This window comes from Pogona vitticeps, chromosome 4 (genome assembly GCF_051106095.1).
Source record: "Pogona vitticeps strain Pit_001003342236 chromosome 4, PviZW2.1, whole genome shotgun sequence".
NCBI classification, from domain to species: Eukaryota; Metazoa; Chordata; class Lepidosauria; order Squamata; family Agamidae; genus Pogona; species Pogona vitticeps.
Window position 1 is genome coordinate 112,074,814 of NC_135786.1, and position 17,320 is coordinate 112,092,133.

A 17,320-nucleotide genomic window follows, 5' to 3' on the forward strand; every position below is an offset into this window, starting at 1 on the left:
CTTCCACTAGCGCACCTCCCCGTGAGGTACACCTAGAAGATTACCTACGCGCCCTCAGATTGTCCCTGACTAGACCCCCCTTGCTCTGGGCACTCTTGCCAAGGCTTTGCTGGACCACTGGACAACTGGACCAGTCGTATCCCACACGCTGGACACCAATCAATGTGACAAACCCAGACCTACTGGGATATGCCACAGTTTCACTAAGCTGCCACCAACCATTCCCTATAAGAAGTCACACAGACCAGGGATGGATTTTTAACAAATAAAGGAATAAGGTTTATTTAAACAACACACAGGGAAAATAAAATGATCAGGTGAATAAGATACAGTAACGTGGCTTAGTCTCAATCATACATACACACAGTTTGGTTCACACAGAACACTTAACTTGAAGCACAGACCCTGAACCTATCAGTTCTGGCTAACCATACAGACACCTGAACCTATCAGGTTGGTACTGACTGACACACAGTAGTACCCTGTCTGACACACAGACTCCCACTCAAGCTTCTTCTCTCAGCTTTTCCTCCAGCTTCTTCTAACTTCTCCACACACGCTCCACATATATATACAGTACAGCCCCTCCTCCTGATGTCCCGCCTTCCACTCCCCATAGGATGGAACTTTCCCTCCAAACCCATGACAGACAGGTAACATCAGTGGTGTATGTAACACACATTATTAGGAAGCCCCTAGGGATGGTATGGCAAAAATGTTAAGCACAAACTTATGAGAAAATCCCATTGTGGGTGGCACCCATAGAAGCATTTACATTAAAAGCCTTGAACCAGAAAGGAATGCTGACTACATATGAAAATCTGTTAACTAATGAACAGAAGATAAAGGACCAACAAGAGCTTGAAAAAATGGGTGTCGCTGTTGATTGGAGGTCAATGGTAAAATTAGAATCAAGATACAAAAAAGATAGGATGGTGGGTTTCTTTGAGGGTAAAGTACAAGTGGATAGATTGTGGATATATACTGATGAAAGAATAATTTTAAAAAGTACACATACTTAGAATATGATTTAGAGGATGAGAGGGTGAAAGAGATAATGGTAAAATGGGCAAAAAAATCTGGATACAGTGTGGATCTTGATGATTGGACTAAGATGTGGAAAGAAAGCTATAAGATGCTTAAACCAGCAAACCTTAGAAAAAATATCCTTAAAATGTTCTACAGATGGCATTACACACCTGTAAAATTAGCAAAAATATCAGAGGGTAACAGCAATATATGCTGGAAGTGTAAAAAGAATGCAGGAACTTATTATCATATGTGGTGGACATGCGAAAAGGTCAAAAATTATTGGACACAGGTATGGGACGTAGCAAAAGAAATTACCCAGCAGAAATTAGATATAAAACCTGAAATGGCATTATTGAATGCCATTTTATATATATATAGTCACAGAAGCTAGACTACTCTGGGCCCAAAAACGGAAAACCGAAGAGGTTCCAACGATAGAAGAGCTGTTAAGATACAGCAGAACTGGACACTCTATCAGAAGCACTACGGGAACAACCAAGAGACTATGTAAAACAAAGCTGGGAACTAATATATTCTTGGGCCCAGAAGAAGACAGGAGTGTAGGGCAAAGTTTATGATGCATGTATATCTACTAAGCACATACTGGAAATGAAATTGGGGGAGTAGACAGGTTAACGAAGCTGGAGTCTCGGACTCCAAAGGGGGGAGGGGTTAGTTTTAGGGGTTAGTTTTTTCCTTTTTTCCCCTTTTCTTTTTTCCTTGTTCCTATTTGTCTTGTTTTTTGTTTCTGTGTGAATTTTTTTTTAAAAAAGAAAGTCTCATGTTATTTAATTATCAGTAGTGATGAGTAAATCCATCTCCATACCTCGGCAGCTTAGTCCATCTGATGTTCTTTTGAAGCCAATGCCACACTGAACCACACAATGATAAGAACCAATGATATTCTCACAATCTTGGCCAGGGTGGCATGAATGCCTTCGCAAGGCACACTCATCAATATCTGCAATAAAGGGCAAGCCATGAGAGTGTTATGTTTCATTGCATATAATGGGAAAAACAATACTAGTTTCATGACAAAGTGTTAGTATCACACAGATGCAAGAAACATTCTGTAGAGCATTCTGTAGAATGCCCAAGTGTGGGTCCAGTCCAGGGATGCAGTGAAGCCATGGCTTTTCAATGAATAGGGATGAAAATGTCAGCTGCCCAATCCTTACTTCCCTGTTTCCTTTTTATTCAGCTGTATCCCCACAATACCTTGGGAAGGTTGGATTTTCCCACAATTTATGTATTTGAGGTTGACTTGATAACAAATGGATAATTAAGATTTGTTTTGTTTTCTTAAATGAAAGACCTAATCCTAGTAGAGCTGAAAACTGCTGGTTCACTTATCAACACAAATGCATGCATTTTTGAACTCTCCTTGGAGGCCATGGGACTGTTGCATGGGGCGCTGCATGTCAACATTCATCAGTGCTCCAGCCAGTATCTGAATGAGAGACCGCAAAACACCTTATGTTCTCTCATATGTTCTCAGGGTCTTATATTAATTTTTGCTCCAAAAACACATTAGGGCTTATTTTCAGGGGATGCTTTATTTTTTTCATGTACAATCTACGTTTATTCAAATACAGTCGTGTCATCTTCTTCTGGTTGTTGCGCAATGGTGTAGGGTGGGCTTTCACTTAACTAGGGCTTATTTTTGGGGTAGGGATTATATTACGAACATCCTGAAAAATCATAGCAGGGCTTATTTTCAGGTTAGGTTTTATTTTCAGGGAAACAGGGTACCACATAGATTTTTTAAAAATTGCTACAATACAAAATTGTTTGTATTGTTGCAAAATACAAACAACCTCAACAAAACACAAAAAACTACACATGCTTCTGTGGTATGTGTGCTTCTGTGTATGTTATGAAGAACATTGGAAAACTGCTGCCTTTTCCCTAATGTTGTGCAACTATTTGAAAACCAAGTAGCTTGACAGTGAACCATAAAAGGATTGGCAGAGGCAGGAACAGAGGAAGGAAGGAAGTCTGTGGGCTGAAATGTCGATCACACCATGTCTGGGTGAGGACATAGGCTCCAAATCAATCTACAGCCTCCATGCGATCACTAACTGAAATGGTAGACAGGCTGTGAATCAAACCGCAGCAAGGTGGAATTACTCTGATTTCACTTGCCAGTGTAGTCACAGCCTTCTTTGCATAACATCTAAAATGGCCTTTACCTTGGCATGCTCTTCCATCTGCTGAAATGGTAAGGCCTTTGGGACAGGAACAATAATAGGTTCCCACAGCATTGTGGCATGTGTGGGAACATGGATTTTGAGTAGTACACTCATCTTCATCTAATGATAAAGACAAAAGTTGATAAAGTTATGATGCCATTCGCACAATGTGAGTTGACAACATAAAGCCTACAGCCTAAAACATATGCCTGGACTTCCTAACTTTTATGTTGGAGGTAGAAGAAGAAAAAGAAAATATGGAGGAGAAAAAGCAGTCCCATTTCCACCAAACTGCAATCTTAACATTTCAGTGTGTAAACCCCTGTATAGTTGTAGATGCAGTGCTGGACATTTCCACAGTTTAGAGTAATAATTCCTAAATAAAATTATTGTGCAAGACAGAAGAGGGGAATTCCCAACCTAAGGGCCTAGTCTTGCCTGCCAGGATCCCAATGCGTGCCCATGGAGGCTTCCTGGTCATGCCATCTGTCCCCAAGTTCTCCTGCCTCAGAAGGGCAACAGGGCTGATGAAAGGTAGAGCCAAAATCAGAAAGGATTGCAGGGCAGAAGCCAGTTCTGCTCCTCCTTTGCCTTTCCTGCATAGGATTGTAACCAGGCTGCACAGTGCAGTCCAGCAGTAATTAAGCAGTAGTTCAGTTGAGTCTTCGGATCTCAGCCAGGTCTGAAGATGCCAACTGACTGTACCCAACCCTACCTCCTTCTCACCTTGCCTATGAGGAGATAGTAAGAGAATATCAAAGCCACTTTATAAAAGGGCTGTGGGAAATATCTGACTTCCCACCACAGACCACCTCCACACCCCTGGTATATGAGCAATATGTTAACCAATTACATATATTATATTTTCCATCTGTAATGTAAGAAGACCTTTAAACCAAATGCTTAGTTTTCCTAGTCTTCAGAAATTGGGAGGAAGCTATGCACATCAAGAAACTGAATTGAGATTGTGTGCTGCATAGGAATTTAGTAGGCAGACGCATCTAGCACTGCAAAGTAGGAAGGAGAGGCACTAAAATAACAGGGTGTCTGTGTTCTGTAGTGGCAGGATAAAGTGTCTCTTCTCTGTGCTCTCTCCATGAGCTGGCAATGCAGAAAACAGATTTTATAGTCATTTCATATTGCCCTTTCTCTTACCTGAACAGTAGGGTCCAGAAGTATCCAAATGAAACCCATTAGGACACTGGTTGCTATGGTGTCCTGTGGAGAAAGAAAGCCAAAGGTCATTCAGACTGATAAAAACTGTGATTACCAAATAGCTCATTCTCACATGATGATGGAGTGCACTGTTTCTCTGCTACTTCAAAGGGCCCAACTAGATTGCAATCGCAAAAACAATGGTCTGAATGGGGTTTTTTTGCTTTGAGATGATCGGTTCCCTGCTTCGGGAACCGATTCTTCACAAAACGACAATTTTCCTCCAGCTGATCGGCGGTTTCAAAATGGCTGCTGGGTAAATAAAATGGCTCTGCGCTGTTTTCTGGGACGGATTCCTCACTGCACAGGCACCGAAAATGGCCACCCTATGGAGGATCTTCGCTGGATGGTGAGTTTCCAGCCCATTGGAATGCATTGAAGGGGTTTCAATGCGTTTCAATGAGCTTTTTATTTTCGCATTACGACGTTTTCGTTCTACAGCGATTTCACTGGAACGAATTAATGTCGTAATGTGAGGCACCACTTTACTGGGAAGATGGAAAGAACCAGAATGAAATTTATCCAGCAAATTAATAGTACATGTGCCCCATTTGCTCTAAGTACCCCAGAACTGCCAGGCTCTGTTTAAATCACATGGACTCTCAAAGGACTGTTGTACTATGAAAAGTATCCCTGTTCGCAAGTATCTGCTTTTCTACAATAAAGCTTGTTTGCAATCCAGCTAGCTTTACAGTGAGACTTTTGGTCAGAGGACAAAACTCTACAGGCTTTGACTCAGGGTCAGATTGGATACTATAGTTAGCACAATATGAGAAGAAGAAACCATTAGTGTTCTAGCCATACAATTCCTTCTGAATGTTGCTTCTGAGCTATGGGAATGGAAACAAAGCAGGAGTTTATATTCTGATGGTCACAAAACAAATGTATCTGCAAATGGGAGACCAAAAAAAAGCTAGAGGAACTATGATCAGATTCTCTTAGCATTTAAAGAAATGCCACTTCTAATAAGGACCTTTCTTTGGTGTCCAGTTCGCCTCTCCGATACTTTTACAAGTAGGAGTGGATAGCAAATTCATTTGTTTTTGTTAAATGACAGCTTCCTCAAATTTTCAATTATTACCCTAAATTCAGGAGAGAAAAAAAATGAAATTTAAGCTGTTTGAAAGGTAAGAGAAGCAGCAAATGTCTGGTTTGTTTATCTAGGCAGAGTGGTTTGAATGCTTATATCCTAGAAGTCTGGCTTTGAATCCATGGATATTATGCTTGTTGTGAGGAACTAGAGTTAGCAATTCTTTTCTTTCCTGATAAACATATGATCTAAATAGATGGGAACAACATGGTATTCCATATTAGAAATACCTTATACCTACTGAATTTGACTAGTGAAAACCTCTGACAATTGTATTTGGTTTTATTGTAAGTACATTCCAGATTTTTAAATTTGTTCATTAATTTTATGAGAAACAGATGATACTAAAAAAATGTGAATGTGACAGAAAGCAAAATTGTTAGTCCTTAGTCAGAATCCTCCTGACTCAAGAAACATGAGGTAATAAAATATTGCTTCAGAACTGTATTCTTCACAGCTGCTGTGTTCACACAGTCAACATGCAAACATAGCCATTTGTTTCCTCCAAATGTAAAATCACCCAACAAAAGCAAGTTAATTTGTAACTTGCAATCCTGTGAAAGATGCTAGAGGACTATCACATCCTTTACTACTTAACAAGATGTCACTTCTTGTCCTAGAGCACCTGCCTCATATGTTTTCTCCTTTGGTTCGCAATGTTGTGCCACTCTCCAAAGTACAGCTCCCAGTTTTGCTACTTTCTTCCAGTTTGGACTGGTTGTTGCCATACATTTTTCTCTTCCTGTCACCATTGTATGGCTGACTTGATAGCTCACTGAGCTGGGTACCCAGCTGTGGTGCTGGAGGTAGGGAGTTTGAACCCCACTGTACGTCCAGGGAGAAGGGCCAGCCTGTGTAGCCTTGAGCAAGCTGAGGTTATCCTCAGAAGAAGGGAACGGTAAAGAACATTATATCTAGAAAACCCTGGAAAGGGGTGTCAGTGGTTGGAATCAATTAGACAGTATGTAAAACATCATATCATTTTTCTAGTCTGTCAGTTGTTCTTACCCACTTTCTACCTAAAGTGGTGGAAGCACTGAAATGTCTCTCTCTCTCTCTCTCTCTCATTTTCCTTGTCTCATTACCTTGCAAAAGCAGCCCATTTCAGAAAAGGGCAAACCATGTTGTTTTACTTCTGCCCAAAACAATACCTTTGGTAATGGAAGCACGAATTTTGAATGTTAGGGCTTCTTCAAGTGGATTGTATTCTGTTTCAATAAAGGAGGCTTGGAGCATTTCCACCAAAAAGGGCATTCTTCCATGATCCTCATCATAGGTAATCGTATGATTCCAAGTATATGGTACACTAACTCCATCTATGGTGAAGAGCCTTGTAGAATAAGCATAGAGTTGACCAGGACCTGTCTGAATATAATCTTCTGTATAATCCTGAAATGAACATCACAACTCCAGATTAAAGAGAAAGTAAAAGTGGGCCACTGCCATTTGAGGCTTCTCACTGAGCATATTTAATGAGCAGGAATGCACACTTGAACATTTGAAAATGGCAGATTCTTAAAATATTTCAAGTCTGTGATGGAACATTAAGTTCTTCTATTCTGAAGGGAAGCTCAGTGGACCTTTAAATAAACATAAATACTTTGAAATGTGGCCTACGACAAGGAACAGAAATGTTTTTATAAGGGCTAGTGCTTATTGTGCAGGTTACGATTTTTATTTTTAGAAGTTGATTTTTAAAAGAACACTTAGGTTATTTAGCCTTTTAAAAAAAAACAGAGTATCAAAAGTTTTAATAATGTTATTATTATGTTTTGAGTTACTTATCTCAGATTTCCTTCACAGTAGCCAGTGTCCTTCAAAGCATAACACAAATCAATTGTCCATTCTCTCTCTCTCTTTGTGTAATATCAAAAGAAAGGATAATTTATGCACCTTTTTCTTGGCCTAAACATGATGTAGTATTGTGGGCTTTACAATTTTCTTATTGTTCACATGAATATTTTTGCATTTTGCTTTTCCACCACTTATGTGGCAAGCTTTTATTGTAAGGTAATGTATTTAAGATAAAATAGTCTAGGTTGTCACTAATTTTTTTGCATTTTATCATTTATGTGAAATATTCTGTTGTTGTGTTATATGTGTATTGTTTTATGTTGTGCACAGTTCTGGGTTCTTTTGTGGAAAGAATGGCATATAACTAAATTAAACTAAGCTAACCTAAACTACATGTTAAATGATAGCAATCTCATATCTCTGTCTTACAGTGCCTGAGTATATGAAATTTAGGAAGGAAACTCTTAAAAGGTTGGAGCAATGTCTTGACTTACCTTTACATTAACATCAGCTAATGACTGTAGTGGTAGTACATGGCCATTGATGACAACATCCAAGAGTAAAGAACCATCTGAATCCAAGCCACGGGCAATATGAGTCATTCGTAAGAGCTCCCCTGTGAATGATAATAATGGTTCTAATACATGAGAGAGATTTGGGTGTTGTTTCTTATAAGCCTCTGAAATGAATCAACAACAATACATTTACATTTGCAAAGCATAACAATAATAAGACTATATATATAAAGCTACCTCTTGAGTAGGCAGTTGACAGGGATTACAGACAGACTTGAACCCCACACTGCCAAGGTCATATATTTAAAAGCTTTTATTTCTCAGTGTGCATCCATATCTTTATTGAACTAAATTAATGATCTACAAAGTATGAGGAAGGTGCTTTATATTCCTGCCTCTTTCTCAGGGCATGATGAGAAGGAGCAGCGTAGCATTTGGGGGGGGGGGGGGGAGAAATTATGATAAATAGTCCTAAAGAAAATATGTTGTTATTATATGGAAAACAGAAATATGTATCCCGTAATAACTAACCAGTAGCAAATTCCACTTGAGTTTCTCTCTTGAAAACTGCGTTGGTGAGTGAAAAACCATTCACGGCTTCCCCAACTTCTTTGGCAGTTGTCCAGTAAATTGGACTCAGAACAGAAACTAGTGCTCTCATTGCTGGACCTTTGGGAAAGGGGGGGGGGAAACCAAGCACAGCAACATGTGACTTTTATATTTGTATCTTCATTTTTGCTTGATTATTTCTCTTGTAAGGCTCCAATCTAGCTTACATCATCATGGGATCTTAAATAAGCTTTCTCCTAAGCAGTAAAAAGAATTATGAAAATAGAACAAATTATACTTCAGGATTTTCAAAGATTGTAAAAGTGAAAGCACATGGTTCTGAATAGGCTTGCCTGCTTTCTGAATTTCTCTTACTATGATTGAAAGATAATGGTGCTATTCTCACTAGTTATTATCTCACTTGAAAAACACATACAGAGACTCACAATTCACATTTCAGTGGTCTCATCTCTGAACTGGTTATATGTTCAATAGCCTTTCTGGCATGAGGGAGATGTGACTTGTAAAGATGAACATCTAATTTACACTGAGTGTAGAAAAGTCAAAGAAAGCAATGCTGTATTCCAGCCATGAATAATGCAGGCAATTCTTTGTGACTGTGACCCAGTATTTCAATTGAAATAACCTGTATAAACTAAATCTTATTGTTAGTCCCAACTAGAGTAGAGTAGACCTAATGAGTCAATGAAACTTAATGTAAGTCTGATTCATTCAGAATTTTGCCCTAGCTGGACCTAGCTATAAGGCAGTAAGTCTGCTAAGTCTAAGTAACATCTCTAATCATAAAAGAAAAAAAAGAGGAAAAAAATCCTAGACGTACCAAGACTCCGAGGGATATTCGTAATTTTGGCTTGTATTCTTCTAGTATCCAGATCTGGGCTATCTTTTATGGTGGCATTCAAGAAAGCTATTCCAAACTCAATATCATTAATATTTCCAATTATACTTCCTCTAGTGCGTGGGGGCCCACCTATTGCCAGGGAAGTTGGGGAAGAGAAAGAATTAACAGAGGAAGATAAAAGGAAGCACATATTCATGAAGTGCATAGTTAAGCTATGGAACTTGTTTTCACAACATGTAAATAATGGCTAGGAATTTGGTTGCTTAGAAGAAGGATTAGAGAAATTCAGAGGACATAGTGACCATCAATGTTCATTAGACATGATATCACATATTACTCCCAGGATTTGAGATGCTGTACATCACCTGCTGGAGAGCACTAGTAAGACAGTGTCATACAATCACATCTGGCTGGTGGGCTTCCCATAGACAACTGGCTGGTCATAGCAGGAACCAAATGCTAAACTAGGTAGTGTTTAGTCAGATCCACAAAGATCCCTCTTCTGATGTTCTATATGTGCCTGCCAACCCATTAAATCTTTTACTTTGTCATATTTTGAAACACACCATAAAATATGAGCATTGCCTCTGAAGTGTTAGTGTGAGGCCACACTGCTCTCTTTGTGTAGAAACATATAAAACAAAACAGCACACCTAAATGGTGATGTTACCAAACTTCAGCCAGGTTATGGATCCCTAGATGGATACTCCAAGCCTTTTTATGTAATACAGAATCATCAGAGTAAAAAGCAACTGCTGTTTAACAGGCTGCCAGTGTTACCACAAGAGATTATGGCAGGAAAGGAAACAGAACAAACTCCTGGAAGAATTCTGGAGAGCTTTACGCAATTATTTGGTTAGGATCTTTGCCAGAACACCGGAGAATATTCATCATACGGACATGCAAATCTTCTGTGTTCTAGTGCCAAATTAAGGAAACGAGAACCAAAAATCATGTCATGGGGGTAGCAATGAGACAGACACTTGTATTTTTAAAACATATTTTAAAGGCTTTTAAAGCAGATTTTTTAATATTTGTGTGCTTTCAGGTGGACAGACTGACAAGCAACTTCCCTTGGGTTATGCAGCATTTTTAAAAACAACATTCTAACATTGAAAAATACCTTCCTGTGAAGCACTTGTAAGAAACGTTTGGATTCATCTGAAAATATTTGCCTGGAGTTTGAGCAAATATCAGTACATAGATCTGTGTAGTCCAGTGAGAGGTGGTGACTTTCCTAGGTTATAAGTTGGTGACAACTTTTTAACTCTCTGTTTCCATGATTCTGTGCCAAAGAGGTGAGGATTATGGTGCTCATAATACAAGTAAACTTGGTGGCATTGTTCTTGGGAGACAGCTGCAGCGCTAATAAGCTGCCTCCTATCCTTGAAAATATAATGCTACATTTTTCTATGGAGTTACCCATAAATACACAAAGTGCATGTTTCTCTGTGTGTGAGAGAGTAGTGGGTGGGGTAAGTAGATCTTATATACTGGGAGTACAGGATGAGCGATTTTTGTGAGATGGGAGGAGGCATAAAGGGGAATGTAAATGGAAAGAAACATATTCAATGTGCAAACATGTAAAATATGTGTCTAGTTTGAAATTTTGAGCATGAGGATGAATATCAATAACCACAATCAGTATCCATAACATAAAATTATTTTATTTCTCAGCATCTGACACACAACCTTAGGTTCGCTTACCTACCTGGACAAGCTTGAGTGTTACACCTGGATACCTGAGACTTGTCTCCAGGACAAGGGCGCCCATTGCTTGATGGGAATGGATGATTGCACAGTCGTGATCGAGCCTGTTCCCCTCCTCCACAAGTAGCAGAACATGTGCTCCAAGGCTGCCAAGGGCCCCAATTGCCATCAACTGTAAACCAGCACAGAGGGTTGAGACCAGAAGTTTAACAGTGTCACACTGATGGTTCACTGATGTGTGCTTGTTATGAGGTAACTGAAATCTGGATAACTATGGGATAAAACCAGACTCTCACTTGTAATAACAACAAAGAGAAGGCAAGCGGTTGCAGAATGGTGTGGAATGATGTACAACAGTTGCACATGTTCCAGGGAAGGCCAAAGCAACACAACACATAGAATCTTTTTTTTTGGGGGGGGGAAGTAACTCTAGATCTCATGGAGATCACATACACTACTCGTACCTAGACTAAAACAACAAGATATGTGAGAGTTATTTGAGAGAACTAAACCAATGGATGGCAATATCCAGAGCTCCAACAGCCATACATGGCCGTTCCTGAGTCCTGGAAGGCTACACCCACTCTCGTGACCTCTACATCATTTTTTTCCTTACAAAAAAATGTGTGTTTCCCCACCCCCACCCCCCAGAAAAAGCATAATGCATCCTATAGTGGCCATATACCAGTGGATTTTGAGCCAACATAATTTTTGGAGGGGCTGCAGGCATGCTGAGGGCTGCATGTTTCCCATTTGGTATAAATTATATATGATGGCAGATATATCTCTTCAAATATGGCTCCATCCTTATAGTTGTTACATGCCATTAAGTCATCTCCAACTTATGATAGCTCTACTGTGGGAGTATGGTTCCAGGTACCAAAGGGTGATGCTGTTTCCTTCTAGCTTGGCTCTGATACTAGAAGGAAAGAGAGTTAGGCACCGGGGAGAGGGGAAAAAAGAAGAAAGTATCTCATCCACGTATTTGTATTTTGTGGTTTATAGTTGTGTTCGGACGCTAGGGTGTCCTAGTGGGGAACAGGAGAGGTTTACTTCCCACTTTGATCATGATATCAGTAAGGGAATTTCAGCAACTGTAAATTCATATGAACCTGCTGAAATGCTCCCATCTGCATAATTGTTAAAGGGGCAGTGATCTGGTCCTCTTTTGCTTTCATCACCTGGCATTGGGAGTAGGTGTGCATTTGAAAATACATATCTGGTGACATTAATTACTATAGTTTAGCCAAAAAGAGCAAATAGCTGCTAAGCCATTGGCACAACAGTTTCCATGTTTCTGGTGAATTCATGCCTCTACATAAAAAAAAATAATAATTCAAAGCCCAAAATGTCTTTGAGAAGTTTCTACTTCTGGGAATAGAATTTCTGCACTCTATAAACATCCAGATTGCTGTCTTTCATGTACAGAGGTAGTAGCCATGTACATACCAAGGTAACTCACCAGGACATAGTTCTGCATGACATCTCTGGATCTGTGTATCAGCCCCTGCACAGGCTCTTCCGCCATTGAGTGGACGAGGGTTGTCACAAGTCCGGTATCTCCTCATCTGGCCACTATTACATGTTCGACTGCAAGTGCCCCAGTTGCTCCATGGGCCCCAGTTGCCATGTGCTGTGGAAACCAAACATTTTTCCAACCACTAGTATTTATATTTAAAGACATGATGGGCAATGGTAAAAAAAAATCAGAAGAAGACTGAGACTTGAAAGGGCATTTATGAAGGAGCTAGAAAATATCCCTGAGAATAAGGATATTGCACTGGGGACTAAGATCATCCATACAATGATATTCCCACTTGCTATGTATGGGTGTGAAAGCTGGACACTGAAGAAAGCTGCCAGGAAACAAAATGATTCATTCAAAATATGAAGAGCTTTATGGATACCATGGAGCATCTGAAAGATAATAAGTGGCTGCTAAATCGAATAAAGCTTGGAATTTCTGAAAGCAGATATGTCTGAACGGAGGCTATTGTACTTTGGGCACAATAGAAAACAAGCCTCACTGGAAAAGGCAATAATTCTGTGAAAAGTTGAAGATGGTAAGAAAAGAGGGAAAGAGGACTGAATATAAGATGCAATGACTCAATAAAGGAAAACATAGTCTTGAGTTTGCAAGACCTGAGTAGGGTTGTTCATGACAGGACCCTTTGGAGGTCATTACTTACAGGGTCACCATCTAGCAGATGGCAGGCGGCATCTACCATGGCATTATAACAACAAGAGGCATTGTGAAATCTGTCGCCTGGCACCACATGAAGATGAAAAGCTGTCTATAGCAAATTCCCATTTGCCCCATAGCTCCAGTCCCGAAGGCACTTACTAGGGCAAGGGTCACTGTTGCAAAAGTCAACCTGCACATCGTTCCCTTCACATTTGTGTCCGCCATATTTTGGTGGTGGGTCTGAGCAAACTCTTGTTCTCTGCCGGGTACCACCTCCACAGGACATCGTACAAGCACTCCAGCTGGACCAGGAAGTCCACTTGCCATTCACTGTTTAAAAAAAAAAATTTTTTTTTTTTAAATTGTGTACCTTTAAAAAATTCCCAGGTAAAGCAGATATGTGTGTTTGTCTGAGCAGAAAAGACATAAAGGGCAAGGAGAACTGAACCATCCACATTTTCATGCTTCACCTCTCCTCTTTCCAGGTGGTTTCCTCTGATGCTTTTCTTAATTTGGATGCTAGAAACAAATGAGGTACCAAATTGCCTGGCACAATGAATGGAGGAGAGGTGCGGAGAGGTGAGCTACAGAAGAAGCAAGCTAAGGTATGGAGGCAAGGATTCAGTATTTGCTTCTTATACGCTGCCTCACCCCTGCTCTGTAAATGAATGAGGCAGGGGAATCCAGATTAGTTGAGCAACCAAAAAAAGTGCAATCTGCTCAAGTGGCATCTGGGATAATGTTTTTTTCTGAACTGCTTTCATTCCTTCCAGACAGAAAAATCATATGACCGGATGAAGGCTAGGCTGCAGCTTCTTCCCCAATAACCAACTTCTTTTTAAGAAAGAATAGCAAAGTATGATTTTGCCCCCATTTTTTTTTTTAAAAATCTAGCTTGATCAGGGAAAGCTTACCCATTTGATTCGAGAGTACCTTTCCAGAGTAGGAAGACCTTTTAAGTTAGTACACAACCCATACAATTGCAAGCCATAGTCTGAAAAGCTGCTTCTGGATTCTAGTCCCAAATGCAGTGGGAACATCAATGCCACGTATTTCCCCCCATATACATTTCCAATAGAAATTATTGTTTGCCCCATTTCCAACCCAAAATACCACAACTATTTTGCTTTCCCCTCTTGCCTTCTATAATCCCCTGTTCTTAAAATAGGTCTGAACTTTTTTATAAACTCAGAGTTTGTTTTTCCTTCTAAAGAATATATAAACAATACAAAAGAAATCATTCATTCACTATATAACCTACCTGGACAGTCCCTCTCACTGCAAACCTGTGCCTGTGCATCTGGTCCATCACAGGAAGAACCGTCAAATGACGGAGGGGGATTATTGCACAGCCTTACTCTGACGTGAGTGCCTTTCCCGCATGTCTCACTGCAAGGTCCCCATGGAAGCCAAGAACCCCAGGCACCATTGACTAGAAGAAAAACAAAGGTACAATCCAAGATAAGCCTTTAAAAAAAAAAGAAGGAAAATAAACCTTGGGTTGGATCTGAAGGCTGCAGAAATGCAAGGCTGTTTGCCCAGCGGATCATCTCCATCCACTCATCCCCCATTTCAGACCTTTGTGCCCCCTAATAAGGCTGTATGTGTGGACTCTCCAGAATAGAATAGGCTGCACAGATAAGACTATAAGCCACCATCTAGAGAAGAAAAGGGAATTCATATGAAGGGTAGCCCACGTGCATCGCTTGATCCCTCTGCATTCTTACCTGGACAAGGCCTAATGTTGCAGATGACTGACTCTGCTGCATTGCCATCGCAAGGCTTTCCACCGTGCTGAGCTCGGGGGCTGCTACAAGTTCTGGTTCTTGTCTTGTTGCCTTGCCCGCAGGTTTTCGAGCATTCTTCCCAAGACCCCCATTCTGACCAGCTCCCATCCACTATGAAGAATACATATATGGCATGAATTATTGAGATCCACTGGCAAATTTATTATAGCTCAAATTTATTACAACAAGCCAAACAATGCCAGACAGAGATACACAATGGGATAAGCTCATAGAGGAGCACTGGCAGAATTGGCTTCAGCGTTTGCCCAGAAATTCCCAGAAAAACTATAAACATGTGAAACACGTCGTGGCAGTGCATCGCTGGCGTGGATTACTGTAACAATAGGTTTCTTTCAACGGGTTTATTCAACAGAAACACAGCATATCTCACATAAAGATAAGAATTGCAGTCTGGGCTTCTGTTAGGCATATGTAAAAAGAGTGAATATTCATTTACCCGGACACAGTTTGTTCTGACAGCTTCGTACTTCATAATCAGGCTCAATACAGTGTCGTCCACCATTTGCAGGTAGAGGATTGTTACATCGACGGGTCCTTTTCTGAACTCCTTGACCACATGTTATGCTACATGGTTGCCACTCAAGCCACTCAGAAAATCCCCCATGCACTGAAATGGAAAAAGCAAATTAATTTTAGTTAATATGCCTCTCAAACATGTAAATGTGTTATTTGCTTTTAACTTCAGACGATGCATTTAGTCTTGTAGCTAACTCAGTTATTAATCTACCATAGGTTAATTTTGTCTCACAACTGAACAGTGATCAAAGTGATGTGACACAAGGCAAACAGTTGCAATTTCTTTCTGTTTTCCACAGAGGACTAAAAAGAGATCGGAAATAAAAAGCCAACAAATCATACAAGGAAGCCTGTTTTGAAGATTCTCACTAATAAATCTTTAAAGTGCAAGGAGATTCTCTGTGGGTTTGCTTGTTTTAAGAATGGACTTACATTTTAAGTACCATATTTTTCCGTGTGTAAGACTATACTTTAGTCTAAAATTTTTAGACTAAAAATTGAGGGTTGTCTTATACATGGAAGTAAGCTGAGGAGAGTACAAAAAATGTGGAGGGGAAAGGAGGGATCAAATTGTTCCTGCAGGGATTTGATCCCTGCTTTCCCCTCCACTTGCTAATCCTTAGCAAAAGGAAAGCAAGGATCAAAGCGCTGCAGGATTACTTTGATCCCTGCTTTCCCCTCTGCTTGCTAAGTCCCATAGGGCTTAACAAAAGGACAGGGGAAATAATCAAAGCAATCCCTTGGCTGTATAATGGGGAAAGGGATCAAAACAACCATGCAGTTGTGGGATTGCTTTGATCCCTTTCTCCCTCCTTTTGCTAAGCCCCGCGGGGCTTAGCATGAAGGGAGAAGGCAGGGATCAAAGCGATCCTGCAGCACTTTGATCCCTTTCCCCCTACACTTGCTAAGCCCCACTTAGATTTCTTAATTTGGGGTTAGAAAAGTGGGGGGTGTCTTATACATGGGGGTGTCTTATGCACAGAAAAATACTGTACTTCCAGGGAAAGCCAGGACAAGACACACATTTACAACAGTTTAAAATAGATAATGTACAGTATATGAAAATATGGAAAACCAAGGTCTAAACAATTTCCTGAAATCCTATTTCTAAAGGAAACATTGCTATTGTAGAATCTGTCAGTAAAATGTTTTATACTTTAGTGTCACAGGAAGTCTTTTAAACACTACTTTCTGGGCTTATCTCAAAAGTTGTCATAAATAGAAAGAAATATCTTAAATAGAAAGAAAAAGCAATGCAAAACTCTTTTGTATTAAAGGAAAATGAAGTATTTCTAGAACACTGTTTCTCAAAACTTTGATGGCTTATAGAAAGTGTTTTTTTCCTGAATGAAGCCAAGAGTTTTAGTTTTTACTCTTACACATAAACCCTACTCAGGTGTTTGAAACTAGTTAAAGTAAACATGGAAGGAGTACATGGCTGCACTTTCCTCCAATGCCAGTCTCTCCATGTGAAGAGCAACAGTTTAAATCAGAGAGCCTACTTTATATGAGAAGGCTCCCTATGCAGTTCTAATATCTGATTTTTTTAAGTAAGAAAGTGGCATTAGGGGGTAGGGCTACAGCATTTCCAGCTCCTTCTGTTTAATTTAGCTATTCAGACATGTGAATATGGCTCAGTGATGGTTTGCTTTCTAGAGTGTGTAAGAATAATCATGGCATACCCTGTCCTATAGCAGGTAATTCTGCAGCATCTCTGTTTGCAAACAGACGAATGCTTTAACACCACAGGATGTAGGCATACTGCAGAATGGCTAACCCTCACCATGGGGATGGAAGGAAAGAATATAACATCAGAGCAGTGACATATGGCAGAGGAGACAACTTCCTCAGT

The 17,320-nt window shown here is 40.1% G+C and overlaps 1 protein-coding gene across 1 annotated transcript in view; it reads right to left on the bottom strand.

Moving 5' to 3' along the window:
- Positions 1–17,320, bottom strand: part of HMCN1 (hemicentin 1) — a 372,920-nt gene that overhangs the window by 29,010 nt on the left and 326,590 nt on the right. The window contains exons 89-101 of the mRNA XM_078393073.1: positions 15,389–15,559; positions 14,872–15,042; positions 14,406–14,576; positions 13,304–13,474; positions 12,422–12,592; positions 10,961–11,131; positions 9,229–9,378; positions 8,370–8,507; positions 7,818–7,939; positions 6,681–6,918; positions 4,380–4,442; positions 3,225–3,344; positions 1,859–1,993 (exon numbers count right to left, since the gene is read on the bottom strand). Of these exons, the coding sequence (XP_078249199.1) occupies positions 1,859–1,993; positions 3,225–3,344; positions 4,380–4,442; positions 6,681–6,918; positions 7,818–7,939; positions 8,370–8,507; positions 9,229–9,378; positions 10,961–11,131; positions 12,422–12,592; positions 13,304–13,474; positions 14,406–14,576; positions 14,872–15,042; positions 15,389–15,559 (1,992 nt within the window). The remainder of the gene's footprint in view (positions 1–1,858; positions 1,994–3,224; positions 3,345–4,379; positions 4,443–6,680; positions 6,919–7,817; positions 7,940–8,369; positions 8,508–9,228; positions 9,379–10,960; positions 11,132–12,421; positions 12,593–13,303; positions 13,475–14,405; positions 14,577–14,871; positions 15,043–15,388; positions 15,560–17,320) is intronic.